This window comes from Sinocyclocheilus anshuiensis, unplaced genomic scaffold (assembly GCF_001515605.1).
Source record: "Sinocyclocheilus anshuiensis isolate Anshui unplaced genomic scaffold, SAMN03320099.WGS_v1.1 scaffold637, whole genome shotgun sequence".
Taxonomy (NCBI): domain Eukaryota; kingdom Metazoa; phylum Chordata; class Actinopteri; order Cypriniformes; family Cyprinidae; genus Sinocyclocheilus; species Sinocyclocheilus anshuiensis.
In genome coordinates, this window is record NW_015539816.1 from 2,603,147 (window position 1) to 2,618,595 (window position 15,449).

The window sequence follows — 15,449 nt, forward strand, 5'->3', positions numbered from 1 at the left end:
TTTATGTAATATAATATAATATAATATAATATAATATAATATAATATAATATAATATAATATAATATAATATAATAGTGGCTATGGAGACAGGGCAGGAGAGCGTGTCAGTGTGTTCATCAGAAAGAGCAAAGGCTTTTCTTTATGCAAGACAGTAACACGATTAGAGTTCGATATAATCCAGGTCGCCAGATTAGCTGCTATTAGAGCACAAATCGTTACAGTTTTAATACTGGCACAAAGAACTGAGCAGCAGCCATTTGAAATTTGGAAAAAAATAGGAGGAAACAAAAACAAGAGAAATTCCTCCCTCCTTTCTTTCAGTTACATTGATTAAAAATGATACAAAGTAGGGCAAGTGATTATGATGTGCAATGGAAACGTGTCAACATATCTGCTTTATTGCTTATATTTTGCAGCATATTCCCAGAATTTAAATGAAAATCCATCATAAAGCAGAACGCATAGCATGCACTCCGAAAAAAATAAATGTGAACAGTTTAGATGATGAATTGCTTCCTGTGTCGGCAAGGTAGGTCCCAATCTGGTGCAATAATAAACAATTCAAATGATGTAGTCACACGAGTGCAAGTATATGGATGTTTCATAATGGCTTCACACATATCCAGTCATATTTTCACATATTATTGTTTTTAATAACTTGTTACTCTACGTAATGTGAAGCAGTGTTTGTCTTCTCCTTTGCATCATAATATAATATAATATAATATAATATAATATAATATAATAGTGGCTATGGAGACAGGGCAGGAGAGCGTGTCAGTGTGTTCATCAGAAAGAGCAAAGGCTTTTCTTTATGCAAGACAGTAACACGATTAGAGTTCGATATAATCCAGGTCGCCAGATTAGCTGCTATTAGAGCACAAATCGTTACAGTTTTAATACTGGCACAAAGAACTGAGCAGCAGCCATTTGAAATTTGGAAAAAAATAGGAGGAAACAAAAACAAGAGAAATTCCTCCCTCCTTTCTTCTCGCTTTAGTCTTATACATATATTGTGGTGAATGGGCTGGAGCGGGGTGTGTAAAAGGGTCAGACAGGCAAGTGAAGAGGTGGGGGGAAAAACCTTTATGGGCGAAATGGTGAGGGGCGAATGTGCAAATTCCAGCAGGGGACCCTGCTGTTGCTATGACGATGGAAACACAGCCCCATATGTGTGGTGGATGAGACTGAGGAGGTAGGATGTGGAGGGAGCAATGAAGAGTGTGAGAAATACCAAAAATTAAAACACTGGGCATCCTGGAGGTGAGAAACACATTTGCAACCGATTAAATACGAGCTCTGTGGCACTAAAGCGGGATGCTTTGTGGAACGGGAGGGGTGGAGAAGGAAGGGCGGCCCATGACGCACTGCGTTCTCAATTTGTGAAGCCAAATGCTGGTTCAAAGTGAAGACAGATTATGCAAATCCCCCCTGTCTCAGTGATGGGTATCACCGGACTCTAATCCGGGACCCATAAGAGCTCAAGCTATGCTCGCCATGCGACGGGACCCCGCTGTGCTGCCAAGATCCAAGACCAGCTTCCCCTGCCATATACCTGACACATCCCAGCATGACAAGCAGCCAAGCGGCACACTGGCAACAGCATCTGGACACATGTTGGGGAGGGGACGGGTGTCTGTGCTCTAGTCTAGGTCTGTAACTAGGTCAGCAAGACCAAGGAGATGATCGTGGACTACAGGAAGTCACAGAGAGAGGGTCACGTTCCCATTCACATCAATGGAGAGAAAGTAGAGACAGTTAAGAGCTACAAGTTCCTTGGCATTCACATCTCTGAGGATTTTTCCTGGAGCCTACACTCAGAGACCATAGTGAGAACAGCCCGTCAGCGTCTCTACTTCCTGCGGAGGCTGAAGAGGTTTGGCATCTCCTCTAACATCATGTCAAATTTCTACCGTTGCACTATAGAGAGCATTCTGACCGGCTGCATCACTGTATGGTACGGCAACTGCTCTTCTTTCGACCGCAAAGCTCTTCAGAGAGTGGTGAGAACAGCAGAGCTCATCATTGGACATAAACTCCCAGCACTACAGGACATCTATCAAACTCGCTGCTTGAGAAAGGCCCGCAGCATCATCAAGGACTGCACTCACCCTGCTCATCACCTGTTTGCCACACTGCCATCTGGCAGACGCTTACGATCCATCCGATCACGGACAACCAGACTGAAGAACAGCTTCTATCTTCAAGCCATCAGACTGCTTAATAGCCAGCTATCCTTCATATAAAACCGGAATACATGCTGCTCTTAAGTTTATTATTTATTGTACTTGCACTGCCACTTTAATTTTCTTTCATGTAGCTCTGCGACACTCTACAATGACATTTTGGACACTGCTCTACCCCCAATATTCTTATATCAGTACCTCAGGACTACTTAAAACTCTTAACACTGTCGTCTACCCTTATTGTATCTGTTACTGCCACTTATTTGTATTTAATGCTCTGTCTGTGTTATTGTTCCGCCTATGGTCACTGAAGTCACTCAATATCTCAGTGCCCTCCACGTACTTCTATATCTGTATTTTTTTTTTGTATGGTCCTGTTATTGTCACTGTATGTCTGAGCCTCGTCACAAGCATTTCAATGCCCAGTTTTCCCCAGTGTTAACTATGCAAATGATAAATAAATGCCTCTTGACTCTTGAGGTCTCCAGACGGAACAGATTGAGCCTGGAAAAAGACAGACGGGAAGGTGCACGGAAGGTTTACACACCTTTAGCACAAGTGGGTCCCTCCCAGCCTGGTGAACATTGGCACTCAAACCCGCTCGGGACTTCGTGACACGTGCCACCGTTCGCACAGGGGTTGGAAACACATGCATGTTCAGCTGCAAAACACAACAATGCATCATAAATACAGACAGAAAAGACACTGAAAAAATGCCCTGACTTTATGATTTGTTGCTCTATCCATCCATCCATCCATAGAATTTTCCATCTAATTATCAATTTATCAATCTATCAATTTATCAATTTATAAATCAATCCATTTATCCATCTATCCATTAATCCTTGCATTCAATTATCCATTAGTTCATCCATTTATCACTATCAGGTCATCTAACATTTTTCCATCCATTCATCCTTCTATCCATTTATCAATCTATCCATCTATTTATTATCCATCCATCCATCCCAACATCAATTCATCCACCCATTTATTAGTCTATACATTCTTCCATTTATCAATCAATCCATCCATCCCAACACCACCCATTCAGCCCAACATCCACCCATAATTTTTTCTATTCATACACCCATCCATCTATCCATCCATTCATCATTTTTTCTATTCATTCCTCCATATATCCATCATTTTTCTATTCATCCATCCATCAAATTTTCCATTTAATTATCTATTTAGCAATCTTTCCATTTATCTATCCATTTATCAATTTATAAACCAATCAGTTTATCAATCTATCCCTTTATCCATCCATCTATTCATTTATCCATGCATTGATTTATCTATTTATTCCATCCATTTATCAGTCCATCGTTTATCCATCGTTTTTCTATTCATCCACCCATCCATCCATTTATCATTTTTTCTATTTATCCATCCATATATCCATTGAATTTCTATTCATCCATCCATAATTTTTTATTCATCCATCCACATATCCATAGTTTTTTCTATTCATTTATCCATACATTCATAGTTTTTCTATTCATCCATCCATCTGTACAACATCACATAATTACTTGCTCCATGCTCTTTTTTCTTTTTACTAAATCCTCCATCCATCTCTTACCTATTTCACAGTTCTTGCCCGAGTACCCTTCGGGACAGGCACAGTTATATTCATCCGGTTCAGAGTTCATGCAGGTCCCGCCGTTGACGCAGGGATGGTGCGTGCCGCAGTAGTTCAGATCTGTAAAGACACATAAAAAAATGAACTGGGGTACTTCTTAAGGCCATGGGTAAAGAAATACTAACACTATATTCTGATTTTTTTTTAGCTTGCAAACATTTGCTCTTTAAATGAAAACAGTTAGCAGAAACTGTTGCTGGGCTGTGGGCTCCCAGCAGGCCTTGTAAGGCGAGGACGTGCACATAAAAGCTGGTAAATAAATAAAGAGAACTGTAGACACCTCAGCTGCTTCTCATTCCTAACCACCTTCCAGGACGCACGCTGACCAACAGATCAGATATCCGAGCGCCACTCCAATCACAACCACAATATCCAGAGTGTGTGTTTGTACGTGCGTTGTCACATTGCAGCCAACAAACCAGCTCAGTGTAAGATGCAGTAATTCTATTTAACACCACAATATGAATTTGCTGCCCTGGCACCTCCGCGGCTGGATGTTCACAGGCTTAACGTATTCATTCTGATCTAATGCTGACCATTTTATGGGTCAATTCCAGGTTGACCTCGATTTTTCGAAAACAAACTAGGTCAAACCTTCAGTATCAGCGTGTTTAGAACCCTTACCTTTATCGCAGAGGAGGCCGCCCCAGTTCTTCTCGCAAGTGCACTGCCAGGGCATGACACAGGTCCCGTGCAAGCAGCCAGGGTACGGCAGACACTCGTCACAGAACTGGCCCTGCCAGCCATAGTTGCACCTGAAAACCACATAAGGGTGTTAACACTTAAAGGACCGAACCACCATGACATCTTAATGACAAACAGGAACAAACATACAGCTGCACATTGCTGTGCTGACACCTAATCTTAGACAAGGCAACATTCCGGGCGACAAAGGTTAAGAACACTTTCACGACCGCGCAGACACGCACTCCCCCCTTTGGGCGGTTTGGTCGCAGCCTGGGGGTGCAGAGGGAAATGCTGGAGAGGGGTTAACTAATCATTGGTTTATAGCAACACTCAGCTATTCCAAGTAGAGGTCTTCACGGGTCCACTTGGATCCGAGCGGGTTCGGGTCCAAAACTTCGACGAGTACCTCGGACACGGGTCGGGTTCGGTATTAGCGGCCTCGGGTCTCGGGTAATTTAAAATAAACATGCTTTTCCCAAATGGACCCGATTAGACCCGAATTCTTTTAAACTATCCCAAATGCGTAGGTTACTTTCACTTTCGTGTTAAGAGAGGAACGCACATAGAAAAGGAGCATAAGTTCGTAATCCTCGCACACAGACATCATCTTATATATATGAGATCCATCAGGAAAATCCACTCGCTTCATTATGCTGCGTGTTCATGCAGGGCTTTTCTTTTTTGTGTGCAGAAGCCTTTCGCCGGAGATCAGGTTGCAGACAACAGCGAATCCATGATTAGGCTATCGATTTATTTTTTATCAAACTATCACGTTTATTTTTCAAATCCACTGGTCACAATTGAAAGCGGAGCTCAGAAATACCTTGTATCCATCAGGCAGGCACTAATATAAAGTAACCTAATAACAAATTGAATAAATGTTAAATAAATCAAAGTAATGGAGAAGTGGCCAAATCGGTCAACAGGACACCGGGATTTTTCCTGACTGACTGCGGGGCTGCAGGCTGTACACACGTCAATGCCGTTTACTTTCGGGTCCAGTCGGGTTCGAAAATAAATGCCGTCGGGTCGTGTCGGACTCGGGTCTAATTTCATCGGGTCTGTCACGGGTCGGGCTTTTCTTTTAAAAAAATTAATTTATGCATGTCGGGTTCGGGTAAGAAGTGATTCGGGTCGGGTACAGATTTTAGGACCCGAGAAGACCTCTAATTCCAAGGCCAGTGGTGCGCTCTCTCCGTCCACCACCACACCCCTCACCCAGCTGTCTTGTCATTTCTGATCAGGCTATTTTAAGACAGCTCTCCTGCAGAAGAGGTATGGCCTAACTCCAGCTGCCAAGTGGAGAGACGCTGTCTGCATATCTCAACCTCAGTGTCTTGAAGATAGAGAAACGGCACAGACCTAACACTTACTAGTCTTACAAATAATTACTGTGGTGGTACCACGGTAATACTACGGGAAATACACTGAGAAAAAGACAGCACTGAATGATTATCTTATTAATTTACCATGAGATTCACATGGTACTCCCAGTAATAACATGTTTATTTATATATTAAAGTTCATATTTTCATGATACGTAAAAAACAAGGGTAACACTTTACAAAAGTTAAGCATCAGTTAATGCAATAGGTATCATGAACTAACAATTAACACAATCTTTACAGCATTTATTAATCTTGGGTAGTGTTGATTTCTACATGTTAACTAATAATGTATTTTAAATATTCACATTCAATTAAATTAACATACTAAACTAAACTGAACTAAATGAATTAAAAGTGGACAATAATAATTTATAAATTAACATATTAATAAATGCTGTAAAAATATAAGTTAATTTATACATATAATATTGTTTAAGTTCATAATACATAAATGTAACAATACTAGGGATGCACCGATATGAAAATTTTGGCCGATACCGATAACCGATGATTCTTTATTTTTGAAAGCCGATAACCGAGATACCGATATGGTGGCCGATATATCGTGCATCCCTAAACAATACACCAGTTTGAATATAATAAATAATAAAATAATATTAATATTATTAACATTAACATGTAGAAATTAATACTACCCAAGCTTTATAAATTCTATAAATGTATTGTTTGTTGTTAATGACACTAAATGTTACCAAATTTAAGTATAATTATACTTCTTTTATCAGTTTAATATTCTAGCATTACATGCATTTACATATACATTTTTTTCTCCATTTATCTAAAGGTGATATCAATGCATTAATAAAAAAAATACAAATTAGGACCACAATGCCCAGCTCACAACAACTCCAAAAGCATTTAAGGTGAAAAGCAATGGTGTTTACTAACTAAATAAGGCAAATGTGCTCTTCGAGGAGGTGGGCGAAGTGGCTTTGGCCACTGCATACACACCTGGCACATTCTCTGCATGGAGGCCTTGATCCAAATCCACTTTTAACATCTCCAATGCAGTCTCTGAAATAGCCCCCCAGATCTGTGCCCAAGGGGCAGGCCAGAGGCTGGATTACTTACACCAGAGCACACACAGCCTTGCGCTGCCCAGTAACAACCTTACTAGTATTGTATGAAAGAGCATGTAGGCAGCAGAGTGTGTGGGGAGAGTCTGAACCCTGCCTGTGCACGGGGGTGTTCAGCTCTGCCGAGCACTGCCAAACATAAGCTTGCTCACTAACTCAGAGAAAGAGAAAGTTGCATTGCACTTACTTTATGTGTCAGGACATGTCCATTACTACCATAAAAACACCTTAAACTTAAATCGCAAGTGCATTTATGTTTCATTTTGTTTTCACATTTGATTCCCAGCATGGGTTTGTAGAGGCTCCACAAAGTATTGGTGCACTAAAAGGGGTAGTTTACCCAAAAATGCTGACTTAAACATATTGGACTTCAACTGTGTAGACAAACTTTTGAAACAATCTTTTTTTTGTGTTCTGTAGAAGAAAGTAATACAAGTTTGGAAAGACATGAGGGTGAGTAAATTATGACAATTTTCATTTTTGTGGTAAACTATGAATTATGCTAGATCTTTACATTTACTTTTAATCAATTGGTTCTTAGGATATATGAAAAATAAAACATGAAACACTGATATGACACACTTTTGGCAAAAATGTCCCAACACTTGCCCCCCACTAATACATCTACTGGTTAATTGTCTGTGGCAACCTCAGTCCTCTAGTCTCCACCTCCTTCCTTCCAAGGACCATCAAGCTAGTGACGGCAGGGAAGCGAGTCACCACATCCTGCAGGGGAGTGAGGCTTCCCAAATACTCAGAACTTCCAAAATACTCAAACTCTGAAATAACATATTGGCCTCTGCTTCCTAGCCCCGGTTCCAGAAACTCTTTCTTTCAGGCCATCAAGAAACTTGGGTTCATGATGTCCTCATCTCCAGAGACGCTACTCTTGGCCTTTCTGATGCCTGAGGCAGAAAATACCCATGTCCTTCTGAAACCGCTCAGGTCTCAGAGAAGGTAAAGGAGGGCAGAAGAATGAGGGCAGGTATCTGTGCTCAGTAGTAGTAAGGACTGGAAAACTGAAGCGTGAAGGGTCCTTAAGTGTCTGAATGATTTGTTGTTAAAAGATTCCAGTATGTCATCATCGTCTAGAGTGACTTCCTGGTTTAGACACCTCTGGATCTACTCATTCCCTGCCCTTAGACACTGAGGTTGTAGGTGGCATGAGCAAAAAGCTTTCCTCATCCCAAACACTAAGAGCTTTTCCTGTGGCAAAGGAAGAAGGCAGAGCTAAGCTACAGGAAAATACCGAGAGGAGAATGCGATGTGGGATGGTGAGGTGGATTTCACGCTGTGCTCCAACACAGGAAGTATCAGAATTTCCTGTGACAGTAAGAGCAAAATACCACCATTTGACATACTTATCATATGATGATAATGTCCAAAAGGTATGTTGGGTCACTGCTTTGGGCAACTTTCCAAAAGTCCAATTCAAACCAGATTTTATTGGACTTTAAGATTAGAGTTTATAAAGAAAACTTATAAAGAGCCTTTGCAAAACACGTCATGTGAGTGGCTAGAGTGTTATGAGAGGTTAAAGTCTTCAGAAAGTTTTGAACAGCACTGCTATGTGGTTGCTACAGTGTTTTGGCTGGTTTATAAATCCCAATCCGAAGAACCCTAGATATGATTCAGGACTCTCCTTCAGTCCATTTTTTGCCAGTTGTCTCATCTGCCAGATGAAAACTGTACATTGGATTGCTTAGTGTAACAGGAATTACATACTGAAGGATAGGGATATTTCCCCCAAAATTAAAGTTTCATTAATTACTCACCCTTTTGAACCCATAAGACTTTCGTTCATCCTTGAAACACAAATGAAGATATTTTTAATGAAACCTGCGAGATTTTCTGTCCCTCTATTGAAAACCCATGCAGAAAAAAATATTGATGTTTTAAAAAGTAACAAAAAATAAACAATGTAAAACTAATCCATATGAATCCAGCGGTTTAATACAAATATCTGAAGAGACACGATTGCTTTATATCATGAACAGATACAACAGGATGAACAGATCATGAACACACATACAAAGCGCTCAACCGCAGTTGTGTGACACTCAAAAACAAACCACACTGGTTCGAATATGATTAAAAGTCTTATGGGTTTAAGGTGACATGAGGGTGAGCAATTGATGACAGAATTTTAATTTTTGTGTTAACTAAAACCCTAGTATGAGCAACATTAATTTTGATGCCTTAATGCATTTCATCCCATCAAATGATAATAGATCACAACTTTTAAGCACTCCAGAGAAAGTATAGCGTGATCAAAAATGCATATCAAACAAAAACAGCTTGCACAAACAATGGCTTCAGTGCACTAATTAATTAATGGAAAGGTAAACAAATGAAAAGACCTTATCAGCATGAGCACATATGGCTCTGCTGAAATTAAGGAGCCAGATTAGCCCGGCCAACCGAGCATGAAATGATGCTCAAACACTTACTTGCATTCTCCAGGCACCGTACAGCCTCCGTGAATCAGATTACAGCCCTGCTTGCAGATTGCTGGGAGAGGAAAAGGAGAGAGGGAGGGAGGAGAGGTCAGTCTTGTTTGTTTGTGTTGCCTTACAAGAGCGACAAGATAAATTCATCATGCTCGCCGTGACAGAAGACAACTTTATGGCCCGAACACACATATACGCTTGCCCCTTTCCGCCCCGTTACGCCCACCTACTCGTACCCTTGCTCATTAGGATGGTGGCTGGTGATTTACGGCCTTTTTTAGTGGGGTATATACACACATACGCACTCACAGAATCAAAACAGAGGTGTTTAGGTTGCCTGCAGTGGTCGGTTAAAGACATCAAAAACCCCAGCATCACTCAGATTAATTGAGCTAATGGAAAGTGTGACTCCAGGACTGCAGAGGTGTCGTTTACAACACAATCTCACCTCCAGGCAAAGGAGCAAAGATCACAGGCCTGTGAAAACACTGATAGCAGCAGGTCTTTTTACAGGGTGGTAAAGGGCAAGATTTAACAGGGTTTCTTTTTATACGCTTCAAGACATTAGCCAGCCCTAGTTCATCCTTCATGAAGGGCAACGTGACTAATAACACTTAGTTGGCTAGATATTGAGGATACCAGATAAATCATTACCATTAAACCATCAAATGTAATCTTAAAATTAATCTAATTTTCTCTCATTTTTTTTCATACTGTACATTTTGACGCTTTGATGCCTAAATTCACTTGTAGCGTTTTAAAAAACAGATTTTAGTGCAGTATTGTTATTGTTAACTAAGACAACAATTTTTTTTGTTAATTTAAATAAAACTGATATAAAACAAAATATAAAACTTAGAAATATTACCTTGTCAACTTGTAACTGAAATAACACCAACACTTTAGTATAGGGACTATTAACTAGTTGCTTATTAGCATGCCTATTATTAACATATTAGCTGTTTATTAGTACTTATATAAAGCACATATTCTGCATGACCATATTCTAATCCTATCTAATCATCTCTAATCCTACCCAATACCTAAACTTAACAACTACCTTACTAACTATTAAAGGTCATATGATGCAATTTCAAGTTTTCCTTTCTCTTTGGAGTGTTACAAGCTGTTCGTGCATAGATAAGATCCCTAAAGTTGCAAAGACTAAAGTCTCAAACCCAAAGAGCTATTCTTTATGAAAGTTAAGACTAGTCCACGCCCTCCTAAAATGCCTCGTTTAAACACGCCCCCACGTCTAAGTCACTGTGTAGGAAGATTTGCATAACACCGCCCAAATGTTCACGCAAAGAAAGAAGGCGTAACTTTTATTCTCGCTGTAGTATTGTTGTTGCCGCCACCATGTCGTGGAGATGCTGTGTGTTTCATTGTGAAAGCGAAACTACTTTGTTTGGCCTTCAAAAAGAGGACGATATCCGCTTTGTCATGCCTAGAGCTGATCCGTGCTAGTCGCTGAGGAAATACATCAACTTCGCGCTGTGGATCACCGGATCGGCTTTCACCGTGGACGAAGCGGAGTCCAGCCCGGGGTCGTCAAATGTGGTTGCCGAAAGCCCGCCGGCCGCTCCTTAGTCGAATCCGCCGGCCGCGCTGTTCTCAAGCCCGCCGGTCTTCGCTCAATCAAGCCCGCCGGCCGTGCCGTTCTCAAGCCCGCCGTGTGTGACGCTGTGTGTTTCGTAGTAAAAGCGAAACTACTTTGTTTGGCCTTCCAAAAGAGGACACAACTAGAAATCAGTGGTTAAGTTATTATAATCAGTAATTATGTCCCCACTGGATGCAACAAATGCCTCAGTTGTAATGGGTTTTATTGGTGTCGTCTCATTGCGCCGGGACAGGGCATCACAGTATGGTAAGGGGCGTAACATTTCCGTCACACGCTTGAGGTATTCAGCCAATCACAACGCACTGGATAGCTGGCCAATCAGAGCACACCTCGCTTTTCAGAACGATGAGCTTTGTAAAAATCGACGTGTTTCAGAAAGGCAGGGCATAGAGGAGCAACAATAATGTACATTATGTGGAAAATAATGTGTTTTTTGAACCTTAAACCGCATAAACACATTGCATTACACCAAATACACAACAATGTTCTTTTTAGTAACGTCATATGACCCCTTTAATAAGCAGCAAATTAGGAGTTTATTGAGGCAAAAGTCATAGTTAACGGTTTGTTAATAGCGAGAATTGGACCTTAAAATAAAGTGTGATCGAAATAACTACTAAAAGTACTACTTAAGTACTAAAATTACTAAAAGTGCCATTAAAATAAAGGTAAATATGAATACAAAAGTGCATACTAAAATTTAGCCTAAAATTACAATAAAAACTAAAAATATAAAATAAACATTTTTCAGCCATAAAATTACACTGCAATGGTAAGTACAAAATTCAGATAGTCAACATCATTCACCTGTCCGGCAGTCCTCTCCCATCCAGCCGTCTAGACATACAATATTTCCTGATGGATCGCAGCGGTAATGGCCAAAGTAGTCGTCTCTTGGCCGGCACTGTTTGTTGCACTTACTCCCATAGTAGTTCTCATCACATCTGACCCGGATGCGGTATTCAATGTGGGCTGTGATGCCGGGGTGCCGGATGGACTGCCAGTGGTCTCCGGGATTCACCATGCTGGCGTGAATGTGTCGCTCGATCAAATTCTCCTCGCCGGCTGAAAAAAAAGAGAAGTAGACAGATAAATTATGTACTTTGAATGAAAAACTATATATTTGCAACAACGGTTATTAGAGATGTCAACTTGTAGTCCAACTAGTGACTATTACTTAAGATCTTTAATTACTAAATTTGATATTTTAGCTGTGATTAATTTAGAGTGTCATTTTAGTCTGCTATTTGGTGCTAAAAAAAAACTTTAAGTTAACAAAATAATAATTACATATAATAAACACTTCAAGAACTCAAAACAATTATACAAAAATTAAGAAATAAAATGTCTAAAATGCAACTTACTCATTCCATTAATTCACATGTCTAAGACGGAGCTAAAACACAGTCACACAACCAGTACAATGTGATAACAAATGGGTGCGTAGATCAGCTGTAAGACAAGAGACAGGACAGACCCTGATTTTAAGCTATAAACTCGCTAGTGACTCAGACTATCCTGTCCTTGCCAACTTCCTGCCTCACATATCCATTCAGACAAATCACTGCACAACAAAGACACTCACACATGAATGACACCACTGACAAAACAAAGGGTTTTCAATCAGCTCTCGGTTAACCATCCGAAATCAAGTACTTTATTAAGTGATTATTACAGCTCATTTTTAACTTAAGTGTGAAATTTTGTCATGGACATGATGATACCTCAAATCAGGAGTGAGGAGAGGTGTGGTATTGCTTTTCTAAGTGACCACACTTATGATTTTCAGTAAGCAGGCAATAAAATGGGCAAAAAAGACCAGAATATTATACAGACTTAGGGTTGGACCAGTAACCAGCAAGCAACCATCCAGAACACCCTAGCAACAGCACTGAAATGCCCTAAAATCACAAAATTTCTAGTGAGTTCTAGTCAAAATCTAGTTCTTCTAATAAAAACGTTGATGTCTGGCCAGAGGGAGGGGTGCGAGTTTGACTGCTGTTACCAGGGAGATCTGGGCAAGAGTGGCAGGCAGAGGAAGCCACTGATCTTCATAGCCAACCACTTTCAGCTCTTAGCCCTAGCTGTCCTTGAAGGACCTGGATCCCACCCTAGTCCTAATCATCAAGCACACTGTCCACCAGGACACGGACCCTCAACACGACAGTGAGAGCGGTTAGCATTCACATTAAGAGCTCCATTTTCCCAAGCTTTCCCAGCCTCTCTGCAAAGAAAGCAATCTTTATCACAGTGGGATCGGAGACGGCGAACAATCACGATGGAAATGGGGGGCCTGCGATTTCCTCTGTCCCGACGTGCAGAGCTCGTCCGCGTCTTTCTCCTCTTGCAAACACACATGCGGGCCGCACATACACATACCTTCCTCTCCGTCCCCTGACAATGTCGACCGAATTAAGCAACAAAAACAGAAATAGCCCTTGCGCTTCCAGATAAAGAACAATGGAGCAAGCTTTTGCCGGCCCGTTCTGCCCAATGTTTAAACACTGGGCAGTCCAGAGCCCTTCCTGCAGAGTACACAATGCTACAGGACTTTTCCTGCTGCCTGCATAGCACTACCACGCACACGTACACATACGAACCATTCTGACAGATGTAACAGAATTATTTAAAGCATCTATAAAAAATGCATGTCGGCTAATTCTGTCAGTTCAACTAGAATCCCAAGATGACGTGACGGATTGGGCAGGCCAAACTTTATTCGCCCCAGTGAAAGAGTGAGAGACATATTTTTTTGCCCTTGGGTTTCTGACAGACAGACAAGGAGGCATGGGTACGTGTCCAGTTTAAGAAAAGAGGTGCGGCAGCTCCGAGTGTTCACACTGCATACTAAACAAGTAGAATCAAACGGCATTGGAGAGAAAAGGATGTACTGGCGCTTTTGTTGCCAAGCCTTGCGTGAGTACAGACTGCAGTACAGACCTTGGCAGCTTTCTCTCTCTATGACAAGATCATTAATATCTGGCACACCTCTGTACTATGGGCTCGTATGATAAATGAAGCCACTGTCTCAAACAGAGCTCTGCCAAGTCATTGAGAGCGCTCCAGATCATCAAAGAGAGCTCATCAATTTCAAGCATTTCTAATCAATGGTCACTAGAGCTTACAGATGGTCTGGTGAAAACTTCTAGATTCGTTTTTAAACTCTAAAGCTAATTTCAAAGAATTGTATGTATCCTAAGTAAATAACTTAATCATATTTTCTAATGTTTTCAATAATTTAATAAAATTACATTCTGACTGCAAATCAGGCACATTAAAGGGGTCATATGATGCGATTTCAATTTTTCCTTTCTTTTTGAAGTGTTACAAGCTCTTGGTGCATAAAGAAGATCTGTAAAGTTGCAAAGACTAAAGTCTCAAATCCAAAGAGATATTCTTTATAAAAGTTAAGAGTCAGCCACACCTACCTAAAACGGCTCGTTCTAACACGCGGTTGCCGCAAGCCCGCCAGCCGCTCCTTCGTCGAATCCGCTGGCCGCGCCGTTTTCATGCCCACCGTCCGTCGCTCACTCAGCACACCGGCCTCCGCTCACTCAGCCCGCTGGCCGTTCCTCACTCTAGCTGCCGGCCTCCGCTCACTGTAGGCCGCCGCCGCTCACTCAAGCCCGCCGTGTGTGACGCTGTGTTTCGTTGTGAAAGCGAAACTACTTTGGTTGGCCACATTCTGTTGCCTATAAGTAATGTTGCACCTACATGTCTACTAACTCCCATTAGAGTGTTAAAATATAAGTAGACTGGTAGGCAGGGCCGTAGCTGGGGTTTGCGGGGCCCCGGTGCAGGTTGTACCCATGGGACCTGTTTGAAGGCAGTCGGTTGTAATCGCCCCACAGTTGTGGGCCCCTATAATCATTACCACCTTTAACCCGACTAGCGATGGCCCTGCTGGTAGGGTTAGGGTTAGAATAAGTTGACATGTACTTGCAAAGTTACTTATAGTCAGTATAATGTCTGTTGGGAGACCATCACAATAACGATTTAGCAGATATTAATTAGACAGTCTACTAACACTCTAATGAGACAACTTCTTCGATATCGAAAGAAAAAATGTTCGATATCGCGCACGATATAGGCACGTACTATGAGTGATGCAGACAGCACACGAACACATGCTGAAATGTGTTGTGCCTGCCTGTGATGAGGAGATTGTGAATAAAGAATGAATATTAGTCGAATTTAAAATAAACATTTGCATTTAAATGTTAGGTGTGCATTAGGGAGCGTCATTAGTGGCGCGCGAGATGCAGTGATGATGTAAGTGACGTTGTTGCATTTTAATGTTTTGTTAGTCTAGACCACGAGACACGCAGTTGCTGCGTTATTCATTCAAAATATTAGAGAAATATAGAAGC

At 41.2% G+C, this 15,449-nt stretch overlaps 1 protein-coding gene across 2 annotated transcripts in view; it reads right to left on the reverse strand.

Moving 5' to 3' along the window:
- Positions 1-15,449, reverse strand: part of LOC107683964 (jagged canonical Notch ligand 2) — a 58,757-nt gene that overhangs the window by 18,064 nt on the left and 25,244 nt on the right. For both annotated transcript variants that reach the window (XM_016480072.1, XM_016480071.1), the window contains exons 4-8: positions 11,887-12,144; positions 9,459-9,519; positions 4,461-4,591; positions 3,777-3,896; positions 2,736-2,849 (exon numbers count right to left, since the gene is read on the reverse strand). In XM_016480072.1, the coding sequence (XP_016335558.1) occupies positions 2,736-2,849; positions 3,777-3,896; positions 4,461-4,591; positions 9,459-9,519; positions 11,887-12,144 (684 nt within the window). The remainder of the gene's footprint in view (positions 1-2,735; positions 2,850-3,776; positions 3,897-4,460; positions 4,592-9,458; positions 9,520-11,886; positions 12,145-15,449) is intronic.